General features: G+C 54.4%; 1 protein-coding gene across 1 annotated transcript in view; it reads right to left on the bottom strand.

The window, feature by feature from the left end:
- Positions 1 to 16436, bottom strand: part of LOC103682629 (stAR-related lipid transfer protein 8) — a 32936-nt gene that overhangs the window by 2259 nt on the left and 14241 nt on the right. The window contains exons 2-11 of the mRNA XM_040630684.1: positions 10764 to 10835; positions 8629 to 8710; positions 7585 to 7648; positions 4965 to 6385; positions 4180 to 4353; positions 3064 to 3223; positions 2409 to 2607; positions 1784 to 1994; positions 1404 to 1518; positions 942 to 1166 (exon numbers count right to left, since the gene is read on the bottom strand). Coding sequence (XP_040486618.1) covers positions 942 to 1166; positions 1404 to 1518; positions 1784 to 1994; positions 2409 to 2607; positions 3064 to 3223; positions 4180 to 4353; positions 4965 to 6385; positions 7585 to 7641 — 2562 coding nt within the window. The 5' untranslated portion in view covers positions 7642 to 7648; positions 8629 to 8710; positions 10764 to 10835. The remainder of the gene's footprint in view (positions 1 to 941; positions 1167 to 1403; positions 1519 to 1783; positions 1995 to 2408; positions 2608 to 3063; positions 3224 to 4179; positions 4354 to 4964; positions 6386 to 7584; positions 7649 to 8628; positions 8711 to 10763; positions 10836 to 16436) is intronic.

Below are 16436 nucleotides of genomic sequence, written 5' to 3'. Positions count from 1 at the left end.
GCCCCCCCCCCCCCCCCGTTCCAGCATGCCCTCACTTCAGCCCCTGACAAGGGAAGGCTGCAGGGGTCCTCTGCTAACCCTAGCCACACCCAGACAGGCCATCCCTGTGTTCTCTGTCCTCTCTCTCCTTTCTGGCTGTCTGCTTCTCCACCTAGTCCAAAGCACGCAAATCCTCTGGGGCCTACCAGGCTCTACCATGAAAGGGACACGGGGCTTGGAATTTCTAGAAGTGAACAGGAAGAGATGGTGATCGTCCTCAAGGAACTCACCATCTAGCACAGGAAGTAGGACACGGACACGGCAACCGGAGCTGCCATTCAGTGAGTCTCTTGTATGTGCCAGGCACCGTGCGAGCCTCTCTCATCCCAATCCCATAAGGCACGTTTCACTATGACTGGTGTGTACACAGCAATCTCGGGCTTGTGGTCTTACTTGTCATTGGAATCCCAGAAAGAAGATGGCTAGTGCCAAGAGAAGGACAGAGAAGTCATCTCCAGTGTGGGACATGACAGGAGGCTCTGAACGAAGGAGAGGGCATATCAAGATGAGGCTTCCTGTGGCTTGGGACACGTAATGCTTGGGGCAGGTCAGTCCAAGCAGCAGGACAGCAGGGGCGGAAGCACAAAGGTGCAAGTGTGAGAAGCTCAGCACGGCCGTGGTGCAGAAAGATACGGGAGGTGAGGCACTGCACGGAGTGACGTGTCTGCAGGGGGGCTTTGGTACAGGAATTCTGGCTGGCGATGCCCAACAGAGAGCCCCTGGTCTCATCTGGTTCTCTCAGTTCCTTAAGGTACTTGGCTCTGCCAGCTGACATCCTCCAAGATCAAGCCGAGGCACAGTGCAACTGGCCGGGCAGCTCCTTCCCTTGGGATTCTTGATCTCCCTGCCTGCACTGCGAACTCTCCCAGCACCGTGGCAGCCACAGGCAGTGCGCTACTCACCTTCCTGCAAGCCAGCTCCGTGTGCTGGGGCCCCGGCATACTCATCCAGCCCTTGAAGCGCTCGGCAGCATCCCGGAGCAGCTCCTGGACACTCTCTTCCATGTAGAGGCTCAGGCTGATGCCGGCAGCTTGGGCCTGCCGCAGCTCAGCCAGGGCTGGGCCGGGAGGGCTGAGCTCAGCTGCGCTGTAGGAGCCACACAGTTGCAGCACCATGTCCTGGGGGACCTGAGAGAGCACACATGCACTAGGGCCATGGGGAGCAGCAGAGGGTCAGGGGCCATCGGTCCCAGGACCCACGTACAGGGGTAGAGAGGCCTGGCTACGGATGTGAGGGAGATGAGAAAACTTGTAGGACTAGAGTTGGAAGTCGTGGGGGTATGTGTCAAATTGGACCCTGTCCCTGACTTGGGGTGCAAAGTCTGGCCTGGTGGTTGCCCTGGATCTGGGCCTGGAGTTACTCACCTGGAAAAGTTTCTTGCAGTCACTGATCATGTGTGATAGGCCCTGGGTGGCAGCCATGTTCTCACTCAGGTCCCTAGGGCCCGGCCGGCCAACCAGACTGCGTTTGCTCCTGATCCTGGAGGGAAGGGGAAGGGAGGGTGGCGCATGCGCACAAGACAAGATGGCCGACCAGCTGGCTTCTAGCTCCTCCTAACACAAAACAACCTACTGCCTTCAGAAGGCCCTGCTTCAAAAACATCCAACCAGTTCCAGGCCCCTGAAGAGTCAGGCTGACCCCTTGTGGTGATGCCTGGGAACTGCAGGGCCAGCCTTCAAGTGCCCACAGTTCAGGGGGCCCAAACCCTCCCTGCCTGGCCCTGCCACATCCTGCCCTGCTTCACCTGGGTGAGGGGCTATCCTTCTTGGAGACGTTGAGATGGAAGATAGAAGGTGCCAGGCACACTGCTAGGTTGCCGGCTGTCATCTGGTTTTCTTCAGCAGAGGCAATGTCACTTAGGAAATAGAGCAGGGTCTGCAGGACCTCTCGGTTCTCATCGGGGAGCAGCAAGGTGGCGGCCTGCGCTGCCGCCAACCACTGATCCTTGGGGAGGACTGTGAGGAAGGAATGGCAGAACGGCTTTCTTATTCCCCTAGAGCTTCTGGCAACAAGTCTCCTGCTTCTAGGAATGCAGAGGGCACAGTGGTCCCAAAGGAAGTCAGTGAGAGGGAAGGGTAAAGATGGGCTCCGGGAGGTCTCTGGGTACTAGATCAAGCCCCACTCTAACGTACAAGGTAACCTTAGGGAAGCCCCTAAGGGCCTCAGTCAGTATTTCCATATAATGGGTTTGGGGAATAGAATGTGGTCTCCCCTTCAAGGGCCTTTCCAACTCTGGATAGCAGACCTCCCGAAAAGCTCATTCATGGGTGTGGCTAGATTTGCCCACAACGGTTTATCTCTCACAAGCCCCAGGATTCAGGGAGACGGAGAATGGGGCAGGTTGCTGAGGACACGTGCAGGTGACTCACGTTGGTAGATCTGCAGGAAAGTGGTGGTGAGCTTGCTGGTGAAGATAGGCTCCGGCAGGTCCCGGAAGTACTGCTTCAGCAAGTCGGCCACATCGTAGGCCGACTGGCCCTCGTAGGAAACATTGTCCGGGGAGCTCTCATTCAGTTGGCGCAGGTTCTGGATCCTGGACTTCACCCCCGACTTGCGGAAGATGCCCACCTGGCCCATGCAGGGAAGGGAGGAAGGGAGACATGCAGGGTAGGGGTGGGGTGGGGAGGAAGATTATAAGGCCAGCCCAGGACCAGGGGTCAGGAGTGTAGGCCACCCCAGAGACTTCCAAGGCTGCCAGGCTTCCTGCCGGGCAGGGTAGGAGAAAAATGGCAAAACCAAATAGAAGGGTTTTTATAGTCCCAGGGTCAAGGAGAAGGATGGCTGTAGTGGGAATGAGTAGGAAAAGAGGGACCTAGGCTAAGGCAGGCTCCTAAAGATGGAGCCTACAGTGATTGGGCCAGAAAGAAGCTGGCAGAGAGCTGGGCAGAGGGGAGCTTCAGTGTAGGAAGACCCAGAAAGGTCTCTAGTGGGCCAGAAAGGCCCTAGAGGCTGCCCTTCCTAGTTCCTCCACATTGGATCTCCTCCCCAGCACCATCTGTCTGCAGGTCCGCTGGCAGGGCTCACCTGGTCCAGGCACTGGCTGCGCAAGTAGCGCATGGCTTGCTGAATGCTCTGTGGCAGCGGCTGGCCTGTGCGCTGCACGTGGATGAGGGGTGGCACCCCAAACACGTGCTGGCCCCGGTAGTCTGGGGTCTTATTCCTTTTCATGAACTTGGGCACTGACCTGTTTGGGGGAATAAGAGGGGTGAGGGGTGTGGGGTCGGCCCAGACACAGCGTGGAGACTCTGCAGTCTCAGGGGGCTCAGGCAGGGATGAGGGGGGTAAGAAACACACCACATCCCCAGAGTCAACATTCACTGAGCACCTGCTTGGGGACTGGCCCCAGGGAGTCACAGAGGAATACAGGGAGCCCTCAGTCTGCTTAAGGAGATAATTGTGTCAATAGGCAGGGACGACATATGTGGTCAGGAGTGGAGCAAGCCAGAACTTAGGGGAGGACCCATGAGGAAGGGGAACTATACCTAGTGGATCAGAGAAGGCTTCAGGGAGGATGTGGAAATTCAGCAGGCTCTTGAGGGATAGGTAGGCGTTGTCCCAGAAGAGAAATGGGGAGAAGGCATTCCAGGCAAAGAGAACAGCATGGACAAAGGCAGAGAGGCAGGAAAAAGAGTACGGCATGTTCAGGGAAGGGCAACGACTTCACTGGCCTACACAGTGGCGCTGCTTGAGGGCGGCGGGCTAAGGAACCCAACAGCTGCGGCAGGGCCAGAACATGAAAGGGTCATGATGGGAAGGAAGCTGGACCTTCTTTGGCACCAGGGGGGTGCACAGAAGGGTATTTATCAGAAAAGCAGCAACCAAAGCTGCATTTAAGGACGATCTCACTGGCGGCAGCCTGGAGGCTGGGACCTAGGGTCCCACACCCCCACTCCTCCTCACACATGGCGCACACATGCACATCCCATGAGCACTCCCCACAGCCATTTGCAAACCACGCCGACCTCACGGGCCACGGCCCCTCCAGCTTCCTGGCACAATCTACCACTACTGGCTTCTGGGCTCCTCCCACTCGCACCCACCTTCTGGGGCTGACCCTCCCAGGGTCCTGAAGTGGGGACCACGAGGGAGCCTGGGCCTGGGTGAGAAGCTCCCTGTCCAGTGCAGCCCAGGAGCACTCACCAGACCCATCCTGGCTTGTGGGGCACCGTGTACTTCTCCATGAAGGCGGTGAGCCGCAGCAGCGAGCCCTTGTGCAGGAGGTGGATCTGGCCGGCAAACTGCCGATTGATCTCCAGGGACTCCGAGTTGAGGCTGGGCCGGTGGGAGTTCTGGAAGCTGTGCCAACGGAGCTTCCTGGTGAAAGATGAGGGGGCAGAGAAGGCCAGGGGAGCAGGTTTGGATAAATCTTAGGAAAGGTTGAGTTCTTCTGGGGCCTTTATTCTCCCCAATGAAAGCAAATGGTGGGGAGCTGGGAACACTGTCAGCGCCGCTGCTGGGCCCCAGGGTGGAAAAACAGAATCTTAGCTTCCAGGGCTGCCCAGTGGCCAAGATGCTGTCAGGGAGGGTGGCACAGAGCCGAGGCCCGTCTAGTGCCCACAAGCAGCAGCATTGCCTTACCCTTCCACAACTGCAGTGGGGGCTGCAGAGGGACTGCTCTAAGGTCCAGGATGGCAAAGCTGAGGCTCAGAGACTATCTCCTCTAATACCATTGATTTACACACGGGGAAACCAAGGCCCAAAGAGGAGCTAGAATTTGCTCAAGGCCATAGCAGAGGCAGGCCCTGAACTTAACCTGGAGGCAGTGGAGACCCTGCCCCTGGGCCTCGGGACTAAGAAACTGGCTTGAGGGAGAGTCATGTGGGGGAGAGAGGGGAAGGAAGAGAAGGAAGAGGAGGGATGGGGAGGGGGAGAGACAGTGAGACACAACAGAGTTCTCTGTCCCCACCCCTACTCAAAACTCCCACCTGCAGGGCCTGGTAAGTGAGGCCCCAACGCCTGAATCTCGTCGTTCACGTGGTGCTGATGCCTGAAGTCCAGCCGGTGAGCCTGCGGCCTCTGCCTCGTTCATGGAGTTTCCACTACTGTCCAGTTCACTGGAGGAGGCCACCGTGTCAGCAATGGAGTGTCCTTCTTCCACAGACAGGCTGGAGGCAGAGGTGGGTTCCCCACCTGAATTTGCCTCCTGCCCATGATCTTGGGCTGGGCCCGGGGCCTCAGCCTTGTCCTGTTCCTGGGCCTGGGCCAGGGGCTCAGCCTGAGCCTGATCCTGACCCTGAGCTGGGACAACTGGCTGAACATCAGCCTGGCCCAGGGCTGAGGACCCTCTGCGGGCCGGAGCTTCCATCTGGGCCAGAGCCTCAGCCTGCCCTTCGACCTCAACTGTGGCTATGTCTACTGATGAAGGGACCTCCTCCTCTTCTTCTTCCTCCTCTTCCTCTTCCTTATCTCTAGTCCGCAGGTCTGGGTAGATGGCCTGAGACCAGAGCTCTACCCGTTGCTGCAGCCCCCACACGTGCTGGAGAATGTCGTCTAGGTGGGCATAGCTGCCCCCGCCCTCCTCCTCTTCAGCTTCAGTGCCAGCCAGTACGGGCTCCGCTGGGTACAGCTCAGGCATGTTGTCATAGATGCTGGCATGGCTGCCCGTGGAGCCACAGGAGCCCCGGCGCCCTTCATAGCCCCGGGGCCTACCTGGCTGCCAATCGGCCAAGCGGTGTCCGTCCTCAGGAAACAGGCTTTCAATGGACAGGGAGCGAGGGAATGTGCCTGGTTTGTGGTCCCTGGGCACATGCACGAGGCAGTCACCCTGGTGCGCCCGCTGCGGATGCCGAAACATGGTCACAGGCCAGGCCTCCCAGGCCCTCTGAGTCGCAGTGCTGCTGTCACTGGCTGAGGTGGCCCCCCTGTTCTTGGCCCTGTAGAATCCAGCTGACAGGAAGCCACGGCGACTGCAGAAAGAGGAGGCTTTGGTGGCCTTCTCTAAGGTGGCTGGGCCACGTTCAGCCTCTGCTTGCTGACCGCCACCCTTTTCCTTCCGCCTCAGAGAATCGAGGTGCTTAAGGAAGCTACGAGAACGGTGCTTCTTGGCTTTGTCCCGGGAACCCTCTTGGCCCTGGGTGGGGCTAAGGAGGGGCTGGTCACTCGGGCTGGGGACACGGCAGGGCGAGGGCAGGTCTGTTGGTTCTGGTGATAGGCTCACGGTGATGGCTGGCAGGGAAGTGGCACTGAGCTCCGTGAGGACGCTCTCACAGCTGGAGGTCCCCGGCAGGCCAGGACTCGGGGGGGCCAGCAGGTCAGAGGAGTCCCCGCGAGACCAGCATTTACTTTCTTGCTGGAAAGCCCAGTGGTTGCTGATGGTACACTGCTCTTCTTCTTCTGAGTCTTCATTCTGGGGAGGGAGCCACAGGGTCACGTCAGAGAAGTCTAGTCCCCAAGCCCCATTTGTACCCCCACGCTCTGCCTCCAAACTCTTGGGGGGCTTTGAGGTAAAGGGCCCTGCTTTCGGATGGAGGACATGTCCTAGAAGGCACCAGAATAAGCCAGGAGTAAGAGACGGAGCCCAGATGGATGGTAACAGTCATCTCATTAATCTAATCTCTCCTTGTTTTACAGACAGGGAAAACCCAGACCCACAAATGAGAAGCCATTTGCCTAAGGTCATACAATGGCATGCAGTGAGTCAGTGACAGACCCAGGGTTAGAATCCAGGGGACTTGACCTCCTGTCCTCAGCAGCCTTCCAAGTCTCTAGCTATAGTCTTAGATTAGAACCACAGAATGCCAGAACTGGAAGGAGATTTTAGATTTTCTAATTTTCTATTTTGCAATATGGGGGAATCAAGGCCCAGAGAGGGGAAGAAGCTTGCTCAAGGCCACTGAGCAGTCAGTGGCAGAGCTGGGACCAGGCTCCAGGGTTTCCTGCTTCCCAGGCTAGGGCTCTGGCAGCTTAGCTGACCCTCCTGGCTCCAGACCTCTGGTGCAGAAAGCCCCAGAAGGAACCCACAAAGCCCGACCCTATGGAAGGATGAAGTCATCAGGCTAGCATTCCAGGGCTATTTGCAGACTAAGAGTCCTCTCCGTTTCTGCAATCCCAGATTGGCAGAGTCAGAAAGGCCTCTTGAGGCTATTAATGTCCTCCCCCCATCCAATTCAGTGTCGAGATAGGGAAAACACAGTTGGGGATCTTGACCTCTCAGATCATATTGGCCCACACTATTCTGTCTCTGCTCCCTAATCAAGGAAATCTTGCCCTCACAAAGCGGGTAGTGGAAGCAGATAGATTTCCCTGAGGAAGGGCCATCACTGGGTCGAGTTATGAGTAAACTCAGAGGGGGAGAGGTGTGCCAAGGGGGGTGAGTGAGGCCATGGGCCAGGGTACTTGTTTTCAGACTCCAACGTCTAGGCCACACTTGCCAAAATCCAGCAGGCTCATATAGCCCCTTATACCTCACTCCCAGGCTGGAGCAAGGCACCGTTCTATACATCCCAGACTCCCAGGACATTGGAGCTAGTTTTGCAAGTGGTCTGTGTACTTCCTGGGTCCCCCGTGGTACCACAAGGCCCCAGGTCCACCCTTGCCATGACTCACCTGCTTGCTTTGAAAGTGAACTTCCAGTTTCATCGAGGCACAATTGTTCAAGGTCATCAGCCTCCTGCAAGGAAAGAAAGCCGTGCTCACCCGAGGGTCCCCACCAAAACCCACAGGGCATGACCTACGAAGACAGTCCCAAGACGCCATCCACTACTTTACATGCCCGAGCCATCAAAACATCTCCCAAGATCCAGTGTTCATGAGGGTTTCAGTGCCAGACACAGTGCTAGGGAGATTATGGCTTCCATCCTCTGGGAGCTTATATATGGGGAATAAACTACTACAGAGATGGGGCAAGTTCAAGAACAGCATAGCCCGAGGCACAGCTGGCACACAGAGGGTGGGACAACGACTTTCCATGAAGGGGGATTAGGCAGTCAGAGAAGGCTTCCTGGTAGACAGAAACGGGACTCTGAAGGAGAAAAAAAACAGGCACTTCTATCCCAGGCTTCTACCAGAGGCTGTGACAAGGAAGAGAGGCAAACAGTCAGTAAACAGACCAGCGCGGGTGTGACAGGGGAGACTGAGGCTGATATGGGTGGTCAGAGCCAGACTGCAAAGGCGCCTCAGGCTAAAAAAGCTTTCCTTTTCTCTGCAGGCGGTTGCACACTCCAAGAAGAGGGGTGCCTGCTTGGAAGCTGAGTCTAGTGGCCGTAAAGAGGCTGGATCAGGGCAAGGAGGGGAATGGCAGGAAGGCCAGTTAGCAGGCTACTGAAACGGATCCAAAAAGCCGTGGTTTGGCCTGAAACAAGGCCCAAACCAGTTTAAGTAGAGAGGGGACAAAGCAGAGGAATGTCTGGGGAATCTAACTGAAGGGAGAAGAGGAATCAAGGCCAGTTCTGGGCTCTCTAGCTAGAGTGCCTGAGTGGTGAGGTGTCCCAGACCCAGAAGACAGAGCGAGCAGCGTGACCGCTGCACAGGAAGGAGCTTTGTGACAGGCTGGGCTCCTCCTGTGTTGGAGGGGACAGGGACTGTTTCTTTTCCCAGGGAAGCCCCAAGCCAGGCCCTGACCTCCCAGGCCTGGCCCTCAGTGCCCCCTACCTGCACAGGGCCCCCAAAGAGTCCTCGTCCAGAAAACCGTGGTTCTTCTTCACAGATCCAATATCCAGGGGAAACAGACCTTCTGTACGGCGGAGAAAAGCCAAGATGAGTCGAGGGCGGCAGGTCAGAAACGCAGGGCCAGCAGCCCTCGAGGTGGAAAGGGGAGGCCAGGGAAGAGAGGAGGCAGGAAAGCAACAAGCTGAGCAGAAGGAGCAAACCTGGGGTAAAGGAGGGGCCCAGGGAGCTCAGGTTGACCATCGGAGGCAAGTCCAGGGTTAAGGGAAAGGAGGGCTGCGCTGCATGAGAGGACCCAACAATAAGGCAGGTCCCTGGGAGATGGCAGGCCCTGAGGCCTTGGGCGGCTGCCAAGAGCCAAGCTCGCCCCCTCCGCAGCCCCTTTGAATCCTGGGCTACTCAGACAGGGAACCTGCTCCCTGGCCCAAGGTGAAGTGGGGGTAGCGGGGAGAGAGTGAGGACAGAGAGGACAGTGTACAGCCAAACAGGGGAGCCCACTCCCTGGGATGTAGGAAGGGGAAGGGAGAGAGGAAGGAGTGGAGTCAGAGGACAGAGCATCCAGGAAATCCCACACCTCTCTGCCTGACCTCTAACACAAACCCATTTTCTCATTTAACTAACATTAATTGAGCACCTACTTGATGCCAAGCACTGGGGATACAACAGTGAACGACATAAAAATGATCTCTGCCTTCACGGAAAGACTGTATGTGGAATAGGAAAGACATTAGCCAGGGTGATGGGGTAAAGAGAGGCCGGCAGGGTGGGGGCCAGTCGTAGAGAAGTGACTTCCGAACTGAGTCCTGAAGAATAAGAGAGGGCTGGCCGGGCCAAGAGCCTGGGAAGAGGATTCCAGGCAGGACTAACATTAAGGCTCTGAGGAAGGAAAGAGCACGGTGTGAGCGAGCACTAGGCAGGAGCCTGGAATGGAGTGAGCAAACTGAAGAGGACTCAGCAGAAGTTGGGTGATGAGGTCTTGACGGCCAGAGCAAAGCATGTGAGCTTACCCTCATTCTGAGTGTGCCAGGAAAGCAGCAGAGGAGCAACAGAGCAGAGCAAGGACAGAGTGAAGCCCAGGGCTCTCTGGGTCCCTGTGGCTGCCGTGCACTGAAGAGAGGAGGGGGTGCAGGAAGGAAGCTGGCGCGCTACGGCAGGTGAGTGGCGATGGCAGGTTACACAGGAGGCAGGAGGATGTGGGTGGATTCGAGACATAGCGTGGAGGGAGAAAGCAACTTGCTGGAGGATGATATATGGAGGATGTAGGAGAAAGAGGAATCGAGGATATTCCTGGCTGTGGGGCTTGAGGGGACGGTGATGCCCTCAGGAGGTGGAATTTAGACCTGTTCAATTTGAGATGCCTGTCAGACAGATGAGGAAATACTGAATCGTTGGTTGAATAGATGAATCTGGAGCTCGGGAATGAGGTCTGACAGAGATACTTGGGAATCCCCAGAAGATACACGGTACTTGGAGAAGGATCTCCTGGGAAAGAAATGTGGAGAGGGAAGAGGGGCCAACATTGAGCCCTGGGATACCCCAACATTTAGATATCAGTTAGAGAAAGCAGAGTCTGTTATAAGAAGACCGACAGCGGCATCTAGAGAGAGGCAGCCAAGGGAGGTGAGTGTTCCAGAAGCTGAAGTGAGTGGCCAACTGCACTGAATGCTGTTGAGAGATTAAGACTGGGAAGTGACTGCTGAATGTGGTCACGTGGCAGTCCCTGGTGACCTGGACAAGAACTGTTTTGTCGGCAAAGTGGGAGTGAAGGCAGGGGACAGTAGGGAGTGTGGGAAGAAGAGGGAGAAGTGGAAACAGCAAATATAAACCACTCCAAAGAGAAACAGAAAAATGAAGAGAAACAGGGAAACAGAGGCCAGGCGGAAGCGGAGATGAGGTCAGGGGCCCCGGGGTGTGTCTGCAGGGGCCGTGCTGCAGACAAGGTACTTCAACACACTGGTGACACCAGAGCTTCTGAGAGCCAATCAGAATGACCCACTAGAGATGGTGCTGCCACAAAAGGAGCTGGGCCGAAGTATACAGCTTCTTGTGTGGTTCGAGAAAGGATCTGACGGAAAAGGTGAGCTTTGGGGTAGGGAAGGGGAGCAACTGAGTAGCCTTACCTTCAAAAAGCTGAGCATACTGAGGGAATCCCGTTGCTCGCAGCCACTTGCATGCTCTCTTGGCCTCGACTTCTAGAACAGAACAGAGGGACAGAAATAGGCAGAGAAATGGGCTTAGCTGGGTGTGTGCTGCCTCACTTCCAGTGGACGAGCACCTCTAGTTCTTGTCCTCCGGAAACGGCAAGGAAGGCATGGAGGGGGCTGGCATTTTCGCTGCGTATCACAGCCAGCTAGGATTTACCTTCGGTTCTCCATACCCTGCCCTCTGTATGTCCTGGCGCACCTTTCTTGAGCCTCACTCCCTGCCTGTCTCAACACCCCTCTCACTCTCCCACCCCTGCCCAAGAACAGAACCCACCAGCGGCAACTCCCACGAAAGGGTGGAGCCAAGGAGTACTGCTGGGGGAAGAAGCCACAGCTGTGTCTTCACCTTCCCCTTCTTCGGGAGGCCACCCCCTTCCATGGCCCTGGCTAGACCATCCTAGTCCAGCTCAGGATACAAAATGTTCAACGATCATCATTCTCTCTCTCACCATTATTATACGTAACATTTCGCCGCACTTTGAGAACCTAATCTCACTTAACACACACACAATATGCTGTGAAGAAGGTTTTACTCTCTCTATTTTATGGGTCTCCAGACAGGCTCAGAAAGGAAGGGACCCATCCACAGTCTCACAGTTGACCAAGGTAGCAGTGCTGGGGCCAGAGTTCAAGCTCAGTCTGACTCCCACTCAGGGCTCCTACCCTTCTGATGTGGCAGCTTCCCCAATGCTCACCTTCCCCTACCACTCATTGATTTCCAGCCCTCCCTCCCCAGGGAGCCTGCCAGGACTGACCCAGCTCTCCCCGGCGGTTAGGCCTATGAGGTATAATCCAGTGCAAATTGTCATGATGACACAGTGTGGACCCGTGGGAGTCTTGGAGGACACTGGTTGGGCTAGCCTTCCACCTCTGCTCTGGGAGTGCCCAGCACCCCTCCCAGCCTCAGTGGAGACAGGCAACTGGACTAAAGGAGGCCAGGGTGGGCTGAACGCCATTAGCAAAGCCCTGGGACTGCCCAGGCAGCAATTTGTTTCCTACCCAAGTGCTGCCAGGGAGCAGTGGGGCTGGGACTACGGGACCAGGCACTGTGGGGCTGGCGGCGGAGGAGGCTGCTGGCTCAGCAGAGCGGCTCTGGCCACAGAGCCATGCACCCAACATCTCCTTGATTTCCTTAGCGCCCATGACCAGGAGACTCCAGGGAGACTGGTGAGGTTTCTCTGAGACAGGAAGAGCTCTTTCTTTCCAGTGCTCTCCCACAGAGAAATCCAGGGTGAGGTCCTGGCAGCTGGGACTGAGAAGTTAAAAGACAAAACGGTACTTGAGAGGATGCCGGGTGGGGAGACAAGGGAGGGAAGAGGGCAGGAAGGTGGAAGTTGGTCAGAAAAAACAATAGACTTCTGAAGGGTCACACACTGATGAGGATTTGAGGGGGGAGAAGAGAAGGCTCTGGAGCCGCTGAGGGCTTTGGGAGCAAACAGGAGTGGGGCAGGGATGAACATCTGTGCATTTCCCAGAGTGAGGGCCACCCCAGCCTCTGCCTCTGCACACAGCTGTAGCCAGCCAAGTCTGCTCATGTCCACGATCCATGAAGATCGATGTGGGACAGCACACCTGTACACACACAGGTAGGCCCCTCGGTCTGTGCACGCACCCAAATTTGTGTATGTGCACACATTTTTGGTTACTGCAACTTTCTAACCTATGATAAAGATCTAGGAATCATCAGGACTTCTGAGAGGTCCTGGGAAGTGTTTGTTCCCACAGAGCTCAGCCAACAGTACCCCAGACCCTCTGGCAGGGGACAATGCAAGCCTGGGAGAGGACGCAGGTCTCTAGGCAAGAGGTGGTCTGGGAGAATTGTGCTAAGAGCTGCTGGAAGGGACTACACATCAGCCCAGGAAGCATTTGAAGACATGATTTTGCTCTTAGGACAGCTGAGCCAGCTTCCATAACCACCTCCCTGTCTCCTGATCCTACCACAGCCCCGGGAGAAGCCTCTTCTCCATGATCAGAGCCCCTCACAGCAGCCAGCTCTGCTATCCCATCATTAGGACAAAGAGAAGCTACCAAAGGAGGGACCTGGTAGGAATTTCCAGAAATGCAGGCACAGAAGGAAACAGTGACCCCTAAAGGGCCACAGATCTGGTATGGCTACCCCAGGCAGGGCATCCAGTCCCCATGGATCGGCCTACATGCCAAGAACACACCGTTGAAGTCCACTGCAGCCCTCGGTCCTTTATGGCTAGACACAGGACAAAGAGCAAAGGCAAGGAGAGAGGCACCTGCCTGCCCATTAGTCCTGAGCTCCCTCCTAAGCCTGAAGGAGGTGGGAGAGGGCAGTAATAAAGTCCGACATTTTAAATACCTGCGCTATCTACCCGAACCACAGAGGCAGAGGCCACAGGGCAGTGGCGAGCTACCTGTCCCTCTCACGTGAGGCAGTGGCCTTAGCCAAGGTTGTTGGGAAGGAAACTAGCTCACTTCGGTGGGCACCAAGTTCTTTCACTGCTACTAGAGTCCTCTAGCCCCCTGCTATTCTAAGTGTGATCCCTGGACCAGCAGCGGCAGCAGCAGCAGGGACCTCGTTAGAAATGCAGAATCCCAGACCGACTGAATCAGAATTTACATTTATAACTAGATCCTGAGTCGATTTGCATACACATTAAAGTTTGAGAAGCACTGGCCTATATCATCCAACTCAAGGATTCTCACCCTTGGATGCACATTAAAATCAGCTAAGAAGCTTAAAAATACCAATTTCCTGGGGCCCCATCCTCAAAGGCTGATTTAATTGGTCTGTGGTGAGGCTCTTCAAAACAGCCCTTTAAAAAAGCTACAGTATGGCGCATATTGAGGCCCACGTGACTTTTCTAACTCCCACAGATTTACGTGTCACAGCTGAGACTATGACCGTGATCTTTTATTTTTCTTTAAGGTTTTATTTTAATTCCAGTTACTTAACATACAGTGTTATTTCAGTTTCAGGTATACAATACAGTAATTCAACACTTCCATGCATCACCCAGTGCTCATCACATCAAGTGCCCTCCTTAGTCCCCATCACTGATTATACCCACCCCCCCCAGCCACCTCCCCTCTGGTAACCATCGTGTGTTCTCTATGGTTGAGAGTCTGTTTCTTGTTCGCTTGCTCTCTCTCTTCCCCTTTGCTCATTTGTTTTGTTTCCTAAATTGTCTTTCTCTGACTTATTTTGCTTAGCATAAACTCTCTAGCTCCATCCACGTCACTGCAAATGGCAAGATCTCATTCTTTTTATGACTGAGTGATATTCCACTGTGTATATACCATATCTTCTTTACCCACTCATCAATTGATAGACACTTGGGCTGCTTCCATATCTTCCCTGTTGTAAATAACACTGCCAAAGACACAGGGGTCCATGTATTCCTCTGAACTTGTGTTTTTGTATCCTTTGGGTAAATACCCAGTAGTGCAATTGCTGGGTGGTAGGGTAGCTCTAGTTTTCACTTTTTGAGGAACCTCTGTACTGTTTTCCACGGTGACTGCACCAGCTTGCATTCCCACCAACAGCTCAAGATGGTACCCCTTTCTCCACACCCTCGCCAACACCTGTTGTTTCTTGTGGTGATGATTTTGGCCATCCTAACAGGTGTGAGGTGATATGACACTGTCGTGTAGTGTTTGCATTTCCCTGATGGTGAGTGATGCTGAGCATCTTTTCATGCATCTGCTGGCCATCTGCATGTCTTCTTTGGAGAAATGTCTGTTCATGTATGATCCTGATCTTTTCACTTCCTGTCCAGCTCTCTTTTCCATTGAGTTATGCCACTTGCCCTCAGATGCCAGGTAAACAAAGGGCTTAGACTCAAAGGAACCAACTCCAGGCCCCGCAGATTTTTCCCACCCTTCTGACAGAGTGGAGTTACAAGCCTGAGTTGAAATCCTGGTGCTGCCAGGCATGAGCTCTTTGACTTTGGGCAAGTTATTTAACCTCTGTAAGACTCAGTTTCCCCCTCTGTAAAATGGAGGTGATAGAGTCTAGTTGGAATTGCTACTGAGAGCATTAAGTAAAATACTGGAGAGAGAAAAAAAAAAAAACCAACCCTGACGCATAGTACAAGCTCTCCCCACTAACTGAAGGGTCCTAAGAAAAAAGAACAAACAGAAGAAAGAGGCCCAGCTGGCATTTCCTTTTGGGTCTGGAAAGTGGCTGCATCCACATTACTGTCAAAATTGCAGCCAAATGGCTCTGGGAAGTGAGGTTAGTTAGGAGGCAGTCTCAAAGACACCACAATAGCTCCAAACAACAAAGAGCCAAGGAGTTTGCAGCAGGGCTACAGACTGAATCCCCAGCAAGTCCTCCCTGGCAGGAATCTGGAGAATGTGATGGGTTATTACCCAACAGGATGTCAGCGACACTGGCTCCCAACAATACACCACCTCGTGGAGGGCTGGGAGGCCCTGAGGCTCCCTCCCAGATGGAGCAGTCAGAGACATATGTCTTGGTGATTAAGGACTGAGCTAAAGCGCTTTGCGTTCATCCCTCCCACCCGTCCCAGCCTACTCAGGCTGCGGCCAGAAGTGACCACTCACCCTGAGGTTGGGGCCCAGGTGTCCCAGACTAAGGATTGCCTTAAGTGCTCGGCGGGGAGAGTGACACTGGGCAGGCTGAGGCGAGGGATGAAGGAATGTCTGCTTCTAGACTAGAAGCTAGTCAGTCCAGCTTCTATGTACAGATGTGCAGATTTCAGCCGTTTCAACTGCTATATTCTGCAGGCCGTGCTCTGGCCAAAGCTAGGATGCTATGCTGGGACAGGTCAGGAATGGCACTCAGGTGGCACAAGCTGAATTCCACAGAGATTTAAGCCCAGACTCTCTCCCTGGGGAGGGTCCCAGCTGATCTGAACCATAAGAATTTGGGAAAGGGGCATACTCAAAAGCTCCAGAGTCCAATCAGGTCTCAAGGCCACACCCACAGGTTTCCTGGAAGGAGTGTCAAAGGAAAATGGCTGAGCAGCAGCAGATGATTTCAGAGATCAATGACAGGATCTGCACCTGCACTCGCACAGGCCACGCACAGGATCCTCGTAGCACAGAGCTTCTTTTCTATTCAGAGAAGGGTGGGATGAGGAGAAAAGCAGGGCTTCTGTTCCTGAGAAACGCTAGATGAACAAGGGTAGTTTATGCACTCAGGGAAGGGGCAGCAACATCTCCCACGGAGGAAATGCAATAATGCTCAAAGATGATAGATAACTGAGTTGAAGAAAGCTTCTTCCAATCAAGCCAGCTTCCCTACTTGCTGCCTAAGTCATTTTAGCCAACTTGCTTCATTCCCTAAGCTTTGGATCTTCATCTGTGTAGTGAGGGCCAACAGCTTTCCTGCCTACCGCCGTGTGTGGAATGGGTCAGGTTTTGCCTGGTTTTGAAAGTGGCTGTATGAAAGTTATCATTAGAGAGCACCACTTTTGTTAAGACTACTTGAACTTGGCCTCTCTCTCTCTCCTGAAACTATTACACCGTATGTTCACTAACTGGAATTTAAATAAAACTTAAAAAAAAAAAAGACTACTTGACCTTGGTATGCACACATTCACAGCCTTTAAGGCTCAGTTCAGATTGTGTCCTACTTGTAAAAAAAAAAAAAAA

The sequence above is a fragment of the Ursus maritimus genome, assembly GCF_017311325.1.
Source record: "Ursus maritimus isolate PB19 chromosome X unlocalized genomic scaffold, ASM1731132v1 scaffold_X1, whole genome shotgun sequence".
Taxonomy (NCBI): Eukaryota; Metazoa; Chordata; class Mammalia; order Carnivora; family Ursidae; genus Ursus; species Ursus maritimus.
Note: the sequence above shows the minus strand (reverse complement) of the source record. Positions and strands in the feature narration are given on the sequence as shown.